The sequence below is a fragment of the Carya illinoinensis genome, chromosome 7 (assembly GCF_018687715.1).
Source record: "Carya illinoinensis cultivar Pawnee chromosome 7, C.illinoinensisPawnee_v1, whole genome shotgun sequence".
In the NCBI taxonomy this organism is placed as follows: Eukaryota; Viridiplantae; Streptophyta; class Magnoliopsida; order Fagales; family Juglandaceae; genus Carya; species Carya illinoinensis.
In genome coordinates, this window is record NC_056758.1 from 32,892,092 (window position 1) to 32,905,129 (window position 13,038).

Sequence of the window (13,038 nt, forward strand, 5' to 3'; positions counted from 1 at the left end):
ACATGCACAAAGCGAACTAAAATATTCTGATCATCAACCAAAAAACACATAGATATTCGGAGACTCTTTTACGGGGGACACAAAACAAATCAATCACACTGCGCGCGCTGGAAGTCACTATATATATATATATATATTATATGCATACACATGTTGCATGTAACAACAACAAATCAACAGGGCCTTCGAAAAACAAGAAAAGAAAAGAAACAATAATTTAAAGTTGGGTGCAGTAGTCAACAGTCAATCAGATTAACACGCGTGCATGGCCTCGGATGCCTCAGTTTATGGATGTGCATGGCAATAGCTAGGGAAGAAGAAGAAGCCAAGAACAGGCTATAGTATGTCACGTGTGACGGGACAGCTCGATCCATCCATCGACTTATTGGCGTTCCTCTGGCACCAAATTATCATAAAGTTGTCGCTGGATATATCACAATTAACCACAAAAATAATGCAAGACATTAAGCTCTTCCTAGTACCGCAGCTAGCATCGGTCAATTCTTCAATAATCTTTTTCTTTTTTTTCATTTGATCTTTTTCGATGATCCATTTGCCCAGGCCACCACGTCTAGCTAGCTGAGCCTGATCATGATCTGGCCTGGGATCAATATCATTTCATTCTCGCACTACACAGCAAAAGAACGGTCAACTGAAAGGCTGATGCGTCGTTTTACAAGGAAGAGGCCACCAAACTGAAAATAATTTCTCGTGCATACAACATCTCCCTTCGCCGATCCTATTGGCCTGTAAATTAAATCGATCAAAGTCTTCTAGAATTCTTCATGTCTTATCATATAGTTGGATTAGCCAGCTAGGTCTCTCTATCGATCTCCAATTTTTTTCCCAAATTAAATAGTTGAGATTCTCATTACCTAATATTTTCTCTCTTTTTTTTTCTTCAAAAAAAAATGAAGTAATAGCAGACGACAAATATATACTTAATTAATTGTGATTAAAGTGGCTGGAGACCGTGATGATGTGATTAAATTTCAACAATTTAATATGAAAACGTACAATAATATTGGAGGTGTAAAAAACTCATAATTTTATCATTAATACCCTAAAAATCTAGAATATCTTCATCAAATCCTTCTCTCGAGATACCATCCTGCATAGTTTCTGATCATATGTTTATATATATATATATATATATATATATATATTATACAGCGCGCACACATATATTATTAAACCCGATTTGTTGCTTAACTTGATCAACCCGATTTTGTTTAGACAGGTCCAAACAAGTCTTTCAGTCGAATGAGTCCACGACTGCCTCGCACACTTTCTATAGATTACAATTTTGGTGTTTTTAATGTTTGGGTTGTAATTTTAGATTTATATAATTAGTTTTATATTTTTGAAAGATGTTGTGATTTTAAATTTTATGTAAAATTATGTTGATCAGGTCAAATTGATTATTTGGTCAATTTCACCCATTTACATAAATAAATTGAAATGGATAGTATCGATATATTTTTAATTAATTTATAATAAATCGTGTCATATTAGCCTATTATTTTAATAGATTATGTTAGGGTTTGAAAATCTGACTAATCAAGCTTAATGGATTATATTAGGTCAATCCATATCATATAATATACACAACTTGACAGGATATAAACACAACCAGTTAACATGATTTGCCACCCTACCTTTTAACATGTAAGTGTCCGACTGCATTCTACTAGTTGCAAGAGGCCGGTAATCAAAATACATGATATCCTTTTCTATTGATCTTTAATTCTCTAGAAATTTTGTTCAATTGCAAGAGGGTATACTGCATTTATATAATTATGCAATGAGACGAGGGTACACGTTTAAGCTTTTAGTTGAAAATGAATATATTTTCTTCAAAAGTTCTTGTGTGACTCAGAACTGAGCCATATAAAACTAGCCATGAATAGATAACGAAATATGCAATTAGGAGAAAGACACCAGATTCAATATATATATATATGCTGTTTAACTTTTCGTTCTTGAGCAAATAATACATCCAAATTAGAAATTATCAACCACAATAAACACAAGCATACGTGCGTTCGATATATCGAATACTACTAAGAACTGATTGTTCTAAGATATGAAAGTAGGTGATTGGGATCCTCGATCATATATATAGTCATATACATCAGTATATGACATATCTCCTGATCCAGCAAATTAATCATCTTCAATATAGTCAAATATTTCGGGGAGGCCTCCGCAATGGGTCGGCGTTTGCTATCTCTGGCATCATGATCTGAGCAGAAATATGCTGAGCTCCTGACCGGAACTCCCAACTGGGTTAATCATGTGAAAGGACTCGGAATCAACCGAGCCAACGACTCGCTCAAACCCGGCTCTTAGGTACAAGAGGTCACCACCGCCATCCCCATCCACCTCGGACTTGTTCGGCCCAACTGCTGGCAGAACACCCGCTCCAACAGAGACCGTCTGCATCTGCTTCAGCACCGCCACGTCGCTCGCAGTCATCTGACGCCTTATTGCGAACCCAACCTTCCTGCCGTTGCAGTACATGGACCAAACGGGCACGTTGAAGAGCGAGCAGCTGGAGACGGCGGTGGAGCTCATGGAGGAGGAGCTGGACCTGATCATCATCTCCTTTTGTCTCCCACACTCGAGAGCAATTCTCAGCACGCCGTGCTGCATCTCTCGGGCAAGGTAGGCGGTGGGGACGGCGAATTCCAGCAGCAGAAGAGGCGAGCTTCTGGTGTCATCTTGCAGGCAGAAGCTGACTCGGCCTTTCCTGTAACCGAAGAAGGTGCCGGTGACAGTACTGCTGGAGGAGAAGCTGTGAGTTGACTCAGTGTCGCTGGAAAGAGAGTCGGTGGGTTGGAAGCCACAGCATGGGACCATGCACTCGACCAGGGACCGAAAGGATCTTCGGAACCTCACTTCTCTGCCACACTCAACAGAGGTAGCAGTGTCCATAATATGTAAGGCTGGACCTCTTTGGCTTCCCAAGTCTATCATCCTCATGTTTGCGTATATATTCGAAGTTTGTTTGCTTCTCAACTAATAGCTAGGAGTTAATGCCAGAGAGAGAGAGAGAGAGAGAGCAAAGCAGCTATAACTCGTAGCCGAAGAAGAAGTTTAGGTATAGAGAGTAAGGAGAGCGGTGACCTAAACAGCCAATAAATAAGCAAAGGAGGGGAGCAGAGTGACGGAAAGGCATTTGGAGAATGAATGAGAGAGAGAGTGGGCCGAGGATTCGATCGTGGGCAATAATTCTGCCCACGAGGGCGTGCGGGGTCCCAAACTTGGAATTACTCGGGTGCGTGGCGTGCCTGACGCTGAAAGCTTGCGTGAAATTGATGGGTCGACGTGCGGGATTCATTGTTTAAATTTACCAACATCTGAAGGCAAAAACAATGGAGAAACAAGAGCAACACAAGTACCATACTTTGGCTTAGACCCAAAAAAAAAAAAAGTATATTTATAGATTTATTTACAGAATAATTTTGGCTTTTATAGGTTTTACCGACATTCCATCTTTATCAAAATGTCTCAGCAACTACCCATTACCCGTGCAAAGAAAGGTGGAGGAGATAACAGAAAAAGAAGACCTAATTAATTAGCAATTAAGAATAGTATCATTAAGGAATTACCTCAGTTAAGTCTTTCCCCAGGCGAAAAGCAAAAGTTTGAAACAGAAAAGAAAAAAGAAAAAAAAGGTCCAATAAAGTAGATGGGATGGCATGCATGAGTATGCGCAGCTAGGAAGCACGCCCAAGGCAATGATTAGACCCATCAGTCCTGTCTGTCTAACTTTCCTGCTGCCCCCGAGATACTGATTTCAGATGTTTATCCTAATGATAAATAGCATCTCAATCTATGCTCAATGCGCGTCAGATTCCAACCAAAATGGCGAAAATTATTCGTATGGCCCGAATTTTCTATGAGATTTCACTGCAAGTGTGCGGCAAGTTTACTTTAGTCAATCACCACTCCTATAATCTTAAAAAAAAAAAAAAGTGTTTCTTAGGCAACTAATGATGGGAAATAGAAGAGTAATGAAGCATGAATATCCAATCTTCACCGAAAGAGAGACAGTTGAATGATTATTTCATGATCAAGCTGTGTCTAAGCTATATTGCTACACTAGACTAATAATTAGATAGTGTCTATATATGAGCTAAAAGATATAAAACATCGAAGATGATCTCATTTCATTCATGTTATTTGGTTGAGATATCAGTGGGTAAGAGGATTTTACGTACCTTTCCTAGCTTGTATAGCCTAGCCTAGTACTCATTACCGAGAAAGATGCGTAACAATGCCTGCTCGATGATCATTTTGTGTAACCATTGCCTGTGTTTTTTTCTATGCACAATCTTTGTATCCATGACTATATCCTTTTCCATCATTATATCTTTAGGTTTACTTAATGTACAATCATTTTGATAAGCGAGCTAGTCATGACCAAAGGAGTAGTATTGCCATTAATGATGGTTTAATTGAACCCAAACTGTCAATTATTCTTAGATATGTTAAAACAAATCACTAGTAAAGCTCGTCATGATGGAAGGAATATCTCTTTTAAGAAAAAATCTTAGCGTAACAATCGTGTAATATCGTTAGCGTAACAGACAATTAATTAAGCCAAGATTAATTATGATTAATGTGACAGACACATCAAGATTTACTACATAATTAGTGTTATATATACGATTGTTAGGAAAAACATGACCCAATTTTTCTCAGCAATCCTCCTGTGGAAAGCTTGGTCATCAAATGCAACAAGGGGGCGTAGTTTTTCTCTTAGAAAAGGGCTAGCTAGCTTCATCCTGATCCTACAGTACTCTTATCTTCAAATAATCCGTGACCAAAAAGAAGTGTATCGAAGAGCATCCATTGCTTTTGTTGAGAAATAATATTTGTAGTTATAAATCAATATGCAAACTCTTTATATTTCTTTTAAAAATAAATAAAATATAAGATTTATATGAAAAAATAATAATTTTTTTAATAATAAATCTAATTGCCTTTTAAAAAGAATGTACGTATAATACTTACACAACCATACATAACTACATGTAGGGTTACTCATTCTTATCTATTCAACATCAAAAGCAATTGGCCCACAGCCCACGTTACTGACTAAGGGAACTAGGTTTTTGCACGCTTGGCTGCTTTTTTTCCACCTCATGATTCAATATTCCTGCTACCATAGCACTATTTCACCAGCTCTTCAAAAGCTGGATTGTGTGTTTGCGTTTATATGTCTATATTTTGTATGCATATATATATATATATATATATTTCCATGAGGCATGATCATTGCCCAGTTGGACCGATCTACCTACGTGCTCTCTGTTGGAAAAGCCATCAAAAACTTTTTGTCGACAGATTTCAGGAAGAAAACAAAACAATAGGATCTCCCACATCCTCTTTTCTTTATATAAAGCAATGCTAGCTTTTCCTTTGGTTTTTCGATTATGGGTCGCAATCGTGTCATGCGCGCTCTGAGTCGAGTAGTGCTCGAACTTGATATGAGGGCACGACAATCTACACATTGATTGATTCCTCGTGGGAATATAATTAAAGCTGTTAATTTAATTAAGTAGTTCATCGTACGTACGTATATATAACGTATTGATCATATTAGTATCGCTACCTACTAATAACAACCCATTTTAGAATCGAAGCTCATACTGACACACACACACACACATATATATATATATACACACACACGGAGAGAGAGAGAGAGAGAGAGAGAGAGAGAGAGAGAGAGAGAGAGAGAGAGAGAGAGAGAGAGAGAGAGTATTCCTGGTAATACCCAATAATTAGCAGAAATAATAGGAGAGCACAGAGGAGAAAAAAAGACAGTATAAGAGAAAACACAGTTGATTATGCCCCATATATACCATTATGGGTGGACAAAGGAATTAAGATATTATACTAATTTTAAGTATAATATTATTCTGGCCTACTAAAATATGTCCAAATCAAGCAATATTGCTTGCTTACTTTCATTAACGAGGGCAGCATGCAAAGTCTTTCATACGACTGGTGTTTTGTCTTTGTCGTGGATGAAGGATTTATTTAAGTATCCACAAAACAAAAGTGACATGAATTGCCATCGTCGCATGCACGTACGTTTTGATAGGAAATTAATGACATAATAATATTAGTGCAGGGTATATTATATGTCGACCAAATGTATAATGACAACGTTTGAAACACGCACACGAACATTTAGGGTTATGATCATGATCGATGATGATCAGGACATGATATAATTATAATGTTTGAGAGGGACAGACGTACTTTTGGTGCAGCCATTACTGAGGAGACAGGAATAGTTACTGCTGTGAAAGTGGGAGGCTTAATAACATATCACGTATTGTGCAGGGAGTGAGTGGGAAACCTGTGGGGACATGGGGACTGTGGGCATCCAGTGTATCTGGATGAAAGAGAACAATACTTTTAAGAAAGCAGCTTAATTGATTGAAACTTTACGTTTTATCACTTCTATAATTAGCTAGCTTGAATCTGCATGCATATTGTTACCCAATTGGAAGGCCGTTTTACTTAATTATAGAAAGATCATGAAACTGATCACAACAGCTGTAGTGCTACTCCATGATCTGTCTATGGATAAAAGGAGAAATAAACCAAAAATCAACAACCAAAGGTATTAGTACTGTAACAAGGCTCAAACTACATTTAACCTACATTCGAAAAAGATTATTAGTCAATGATATAATTGAATTTCTATTGAAATTATTGTAAAGATCGGTACGTAGGATCATATCCGATTTTTTTAAAATAATATGTGATTGTATACACCACCCATATTTATCGTGATTACTCAACATGTAATATCACAAATAGCTTAGTGATAAGAGGCTTACCTACACGTGGTCTGATCGATAATGGAGAGGTTACGAGCTTGAGTCGACAAGACTTTAGTGCCCGTTCTAAGCTATGATTTAAGTTATCCTAGGGTAGCTTTTCGGTTTATCATAGTCTAAGCCCATCCTAAAGGGCTCCACAATGAGTATAATATATATTATGTTTATTTACTCCACGTAAAGGATAGTACTGCTCTCGATCGGGTTTCTCTCCCTCATCCTTAATTACCTTTTCCTTTATCTCGGTTAATTCTGTCCCTCTTTACCTTTTCTGTTGACAAAAAGCATACTCCATTTTAACACCAACACAATCACCAAAACTTTTATAAGTCGGTAAAGTAGGTTTAGTCCATTTACGAATTTCTCGCTGCAAAATCACTTATTTTCTAAGAAATTTTGTGCAAATGTCCCATGTGTACTTTTGCGGTACTTAAATATAAGATTCTGTGTAATTCTTTTGCAAAAGAAAAAAAAAATCCTTAGAATATTTATGACAGGCCATAATAAATATAAGAGTTTTGTTACATACAAACAAAGTCGCGTATTAATTAGTGTACTAATACTGATTACTTCATATTTAAAATTTAAATTAGTACTAGTTTTAATCAAATTAACTTTTTGACTAATCACATTCGATTGATGTATATTTTAGTATACAATTATACTTATAACTAGATTTTTTCTAAATATAAATAGCACCAAGCCTATTTAACCTAGCAACCTATTGGTCATGTTCATTTCTTTGAGGTACCTTTCCGGACCATATCCATCTATACAAAAGCCTCCTAAGCAGAAAACTGGTCCAGGCCTCGCAAAACAAATTCCACGGCCTAGATAGATTTGGTGGAAATGAATTTGGGGGCCCTTGTTCACATCCCCTCCTGTAAGAAAACTTGGTGGGCTCCGCTCATATCAAGCCTAGCTACAGCTAGCACTCTACTTTGGGTCTACTTTAGTCTACACTATAGGCCCATCTCAGTACTCTAATAATTCAGACAAGAAGAAGACAAAACCCAGGGAGTATCTTTCTTACCAATTTATTTTTCTCTAAGGAGTATCTTACTTTTTAATTGCTAAGGCACAAAAAAGATACATGTCATCTTTGAAAATGTAGGCACTAGTGGCCATTTAATAATACAATCCGTTCACGTTATGGCGCAATGAATTAAGTATACCGCAATGATAGGAGGGAGCAACGTCGCTACCGCAATTCATTTTCGCAGCATCAGATATGGCACCAAAAAATTAACGAGGATGACCCAATCATGATTCATAGTGCAAAACGATGGACGGTTCCATTTTTTCAATACACGTGGGTTTGAAATTGCTCTTCCCAATCTAAATGTGCGTGGAATTCTTGGCATTTGGGCGGTGGCACTAGCAGCTCAGATAGATGCCGGAAGCTGGTCTGGGTTCACACGCTTGCGGGCCACCATTCATTTTCTCGATAGAAACCAGATCAATCGGGATCCCTGTCATCCTTTAGAGTGGGATTATCCTCTTAATCATGTGTTCCGGATTTAACCAGGATGCTGCTTTCTCAGCCAAGTAATTTGTATCAAGAGTATATTCTTCTTGACGGTAGAAAGACAAAGGATGTATAGGATAAAACTATCTAGAGCAGTTCTCGATTCAAGAAACATACATAGAATTGAAGAACTACGAATGGATGAAAAGCAAGCGAATTTGTTGCAGACAAAAGCCCAAAATTTAAGATGAATGATTGATTAATCAAAACTGCAAAAAGTACAAACTCAGTCCCAACCTCCGTTTTTGTTTACATGGAGATAAGTATGTTACAGAAACGATTGAACGTAAGAAGAAAGAAGGAATATTAACTTTCTCTGATGTAGTTACACAGAGCAGAAGGAATTCATCTAGAGAACAGTCCCTTCGTAAATGGTGCTCAACTTGAGTCTAAAGGAACGAACCGCCATCTTCGCCCTACTAGAAGTGTATCTCTGCAACCTTCTCACAGACCCGGCTCGAGATAATCCACTGACGCCCGGCTTGGCATCCGTAACGGGGGTCTTCTTTTGCGATCTGGGTCCGTACCCATACCCAAATCGATCTTCAGTGCCGTCATAGTCAATCTTAGTACTTTCGAAAGAAACCGATTGCTTAACCATAATAACCGGAGATATACGGGCCTTCTTCCGGCGATTACCGTTGTTTTGGGAGGAATTCTGAAGAGCAACGCTGGCTTTGACGGCCAAGGCGGCCATATCCGAAGCAGTCAACCGCTGCTGAAGCTTAGAAGCGGGAAGCACGAAGTAGATCTGATTTGCCAGAAGCTCCTCGGCACCATCCAAGGCCGGCATGTAGTCGTCGTAATACAAACGGTCAGAATTGCAGACGAAACACGACGACGACGAAGAAGAAGAAGAGGATGAGGACTTTTCGGTCTCAAGGACTTGGGAGACAGTTACAGGGACAGGATATTCGCGGAGGACACCATTGACGGAGATGATCTTAGCAGTGGGATGAGAAGCCCGAGACTCTCTACCCCAAACGGACGAGAAGCAAACACCCATTAATCTATGCGCGTGTGAAAGATAGCAAAACAGAACCCCAGAGACAACAGATATAGCGCGGGAGAAAGACTGGAAGAGGCGTGTCAGTGCACGTACCAGGAAAAGGAGAAACGTCTTGTGGGAAAAGGTTCAAAGAATGGAAACGGAAGAGTGGGGAACCTCGAAGTATCCCAGAGGCCAATTCCATGACACAACTATATAAGATTAGAAAGGAACAGGGAAGAGGATGACGAAAGCGAAGCCGTCATCCAGATTTTCCGTTGATGACTTTTTACACGAAGAACTGCCTCAAGTTTCAAGTTGTAGATGTGCGTTCCAACTTCCAAGCAATGACGTTGCACGCGGCTCGGTGTTTGTTTCCTTTGAAACTTCTCCAAAAGTAAAAGAAACAAGCGAAGCATGGCATGTTACAAGTCCACAAACTTGTACTGCGTTTCCTTCCCAACGCTCTTAAAGATCGTACGTACAATGGACATAGATGGTGTGTGACTGTGTGTACTGGTTGACTTATTTTCGTATTCAGGAAAGGGTCACAACTCAATCTGACGTGTAGTACTGTTCTGCAACGTAATGGCGCTTGACCTAAAAATCTCATGCCACTAGCAATAGCCATTGTTTTGTTATGAATGAGTAAAATCACGTGTATTAATTTATGGTGTAATATTAATTTTTTTTATATTTAAAATTTAAATTAATATTATTTTTAATAAAATTTATTTTTTAATTAATCATATTAAATTAATATATATTAATATACAGTTATATAGTTACAATTAAATTTTTCCTAACCACTAACTATTTGGTAAAAAGTCCAATGCGTAAAAGTCAGAATTCAGAGATGCATGCATTTATTGTAATCAAGAAAAAGTCAAAAAAAATGATATCCGGATGGATTTTCGGATTAATTTGTATCAACATCTCATAAATGGGATAGACCACAACCTGCTTGTCGAGATAATGTTCGTTCGTTGTCGTTGAGTACAAGAGACCCTCGTATTCTTTTTGGGCATTGTTATTATTTACGGATTTAATGATTAGGGAAAAATAAAGAGTTGTGTCAGTGTTTGCAATCCACGTATCCAACATAAACAGAACTAATCGTGAAGAAGAAGAACAAGAATATAAGAAATATATGTGTATATATATATATATGAAAGTTTTCAAAGCAATTATAAATGTATAAGACTTGTATGGCTCCGAATGATGATGTCGCGACATGTCTATGATTTTTTTATGTTTTAAGAACAAAAAGCTAATGCACTTACTTTGGATTAATTAATCAGCACCTGTTACGGCAATATTTTCTCCCAATCAAATTTTAAATATATTTAACAAAATGAGATTTTTTAAAATTGAGAGAGAGAGAGAGAGAGAGAGAGAGAGAGAGAGAGAGAGAGAGAGAGATTGGGCCTTAACAGGCATACAAACTTCCGCCCAAACCACTTTAAGTCTTTAACCTATCCGACAAATATGCTACTAACTATTGAGCCCGTCCTGATCAGTGGTCCGGCCTGTGAAGAAAACACAAATGGGCCCTTGCTAGTTTTGTTTTGATTTATTTCAAGCAGGGTCAGCTGGTAAAGAGACGAGACCAGTTCCGTGCCTAAAACAGTGGATCCCATTAAAAATAAATCAATTTTTTTTACACTTTTTTAAGATGTTGTTTATTTTTTTATACAGAGACTTACTTATTTAGAATTTCTACAAATCATTTCTCAAACTCTCTTTGGCATGCTTTAAGTCTTTAGATCCCGTTTGTGTAGTCGCAAGTCCTCTTGTGACACACGATCGATATGTATGTGTATATAATATTATAATATAATATAGGAGGAAGTGGTCTTTTTTTTATTTTTTATTTTATTTTTTGAATCATGGAGGAAGTGGTCTTGAAACTTGAAAGCGACTTTTCAAAGTCATATGTGTGCGCTGTTTGATCCTGCTGATCCATTTTTGGTAGGGAGATCGACTTTAATTTTAAGATACCGTTGGCGTTGGTCAGCTCTTACTTATTCTTGTCATTTTTCTTTTCTAATTTTCTTTCGTTGGTAGGAGGATATTTAGGTGGTGTTTGTTGGAGCCGATCGATGAGTCTTTCGGTTGACATTTTTGTTTTTACGTACAAACCATCTTTTGTCACATTTGAATATTTTTTAAGTAAAAATATTTTTTAATTTTTAATTTTTAATATTTTAATTTAATTATTATAATTTTTTCAAACTCAAATTAATATAAAAAAATTTAATTTTTTTAAATCTTAAAATAAAAATTTATTATAATTAACCCTCTTTTAATTTTATAATTTTTTATTTAATATTTTCTCTTTTATTTTTTAAAATCTTATAAATATCTTATTTAAATTATTTTATTATTATTTATAAATTTTTCATCCATGTAACCAAACGAGAGACACCTTAAGCTCCGTAAAAGAACTCTATCACAATACATCATCATACATCTACTCTGATCAGAAAATTTTAAACTTATAAATAAATGATTAGCCTATTTGGATATCTATTACAATTTATTTTATTTTATTTTCTTCTTAAACATAATTTAAATATAAAATAATTTTCAATTTAAAATTTTTAATTTTTATCGATCTAGTTATTACGTCTTTTTGAAACTTCGGAACAATATATAAAATAATTCAATTTTTAAAAAAAAAATTATATTCTATTTTAGCTTTATATTCTATTTATTCATTTTTTCTCTTTACTTTTTTTACAACTCAACAAAATATCTCAACTAAATCCATTTCATTACTATTTTATAAATTTCTTTATCTGATCTCAACGCGCGTCTTAAAAGAAAAAATATCCATCCACAAAATACCAGCTCGATTAAAGATAAGGAGTGGGAGGCCGTTAAGTTTTATCCTTCTTCTCCTTGATCTTTTAAGAACGGGATGGATCGAGATGAAGCAGCAAACCGTCCATTTCTCTGGGGATTTGAACTTTGGATGCAAGAAAGTTGATCCGCTTAACAAGTGGCATGCCCATGCATGGCACGAGGCTAATCTCGGGTTTGAAGCTCCAGCCAGCTTGCTTTTCGCCAAGTGTGTCGTGTCAGTGAGCACAAAGTAGTAAGTACTCCCAATCTGACCAACCTCTTGTTTTCGTTACTACGTAGACAAAGTTAACCGACTACTCTTGACCCGACACAAGTCCTAGAAACACAGTTCCACCTGTTTGCAGTACACGTGCAGCTTCGCTTCCATGTATGTTGGTGCCAAGTATTCGGAAAAGAAGCCACCTAACGACTCTATATTAGGATCTGTTTGTTTGTTTGTTTGTTTAGCACGAAAGTTGGAAAAGAAAAATGATCGAAAATTCTTGATAAAATAAATGGGGGTTGTTCAGGTAAACTGATCATCAACTCAATAAAGTATTGGCCAAAACGAGAAATGACGAAATGTCTGATGCCAAACCGGCCAGCATGACCGCAGGCACCCTTATCTTCAACAATCTCTGTCGACTTAACCACAGAGACAAACAAAACCATTAACTATAGCCCTTAAATTAATGTTGATGACTCATTACGTACGTACACTATATATATAATATATATTTAAGTGTGTGTATTCTGTTTACGTGGAACAATCGAAAGAAAATAGAAAAGAAAGGAGGAATAAAGATGCC

The 13,038-nt window shown here is 36.8% G+C and overlaps 2 protein-coding genes across 2 annotated transcripts; both read right to left on the reverse strand.

Moving 5' to 3' along the window:
- Positions 1–1,926: 1,926 nt before the first annotated feature.
- Positions 1,927–3,126, reverse strand: LOC122316806 (protein MIZU-KUSSEI 1-like). The gene has a single exon (XM_043133599.1). It carries the CDS (start codon positions 2,983–2,985, stop codon positions 2,239–2,241), a length of 747 nt encoding a protein of 248 aa, XP_042989533.1. The 5' UTR covers positions 2,986–3,126; the 3' UTR covers positions 1,927–2,238.
- A 5,446-nt stretch (positions 3,127–8,572) lies between these two features.
- Positions 8,573–9,783, reverse strand: LOC122316807. Its single transcript, XM_043133601.1, has one exon. The coding sequence runs from the start codon at positions 9,398–9,400 to the stop codon at positions 8,744–8,746; it is 657 nt and encodes a 218-aa protein (XP_042989535.1). The 5' UTR covers positions 9,401–9,783; the 3' UTR covers positions 8,573–8,743.
- Positions 9,784–13,038: the final 3,255 nt, after the last annotated feature.

Coding starts and splice junctions, on each gene's coding strand:
- LOC122316806 (XM_043133599.1), bottom strand. CDS start 2,985: ATGAGGATGATAGACTTGGGAAGCCAAAGAGGTCCAGCCTTACATATT.
- LOC122316807 (XM_043133601.1), bottom strand. CDS start 9,400: ATGGGTGTTTGCTTCTCGTCCGTTTGGGGTAGAGAGTCTCGGGCTTCT.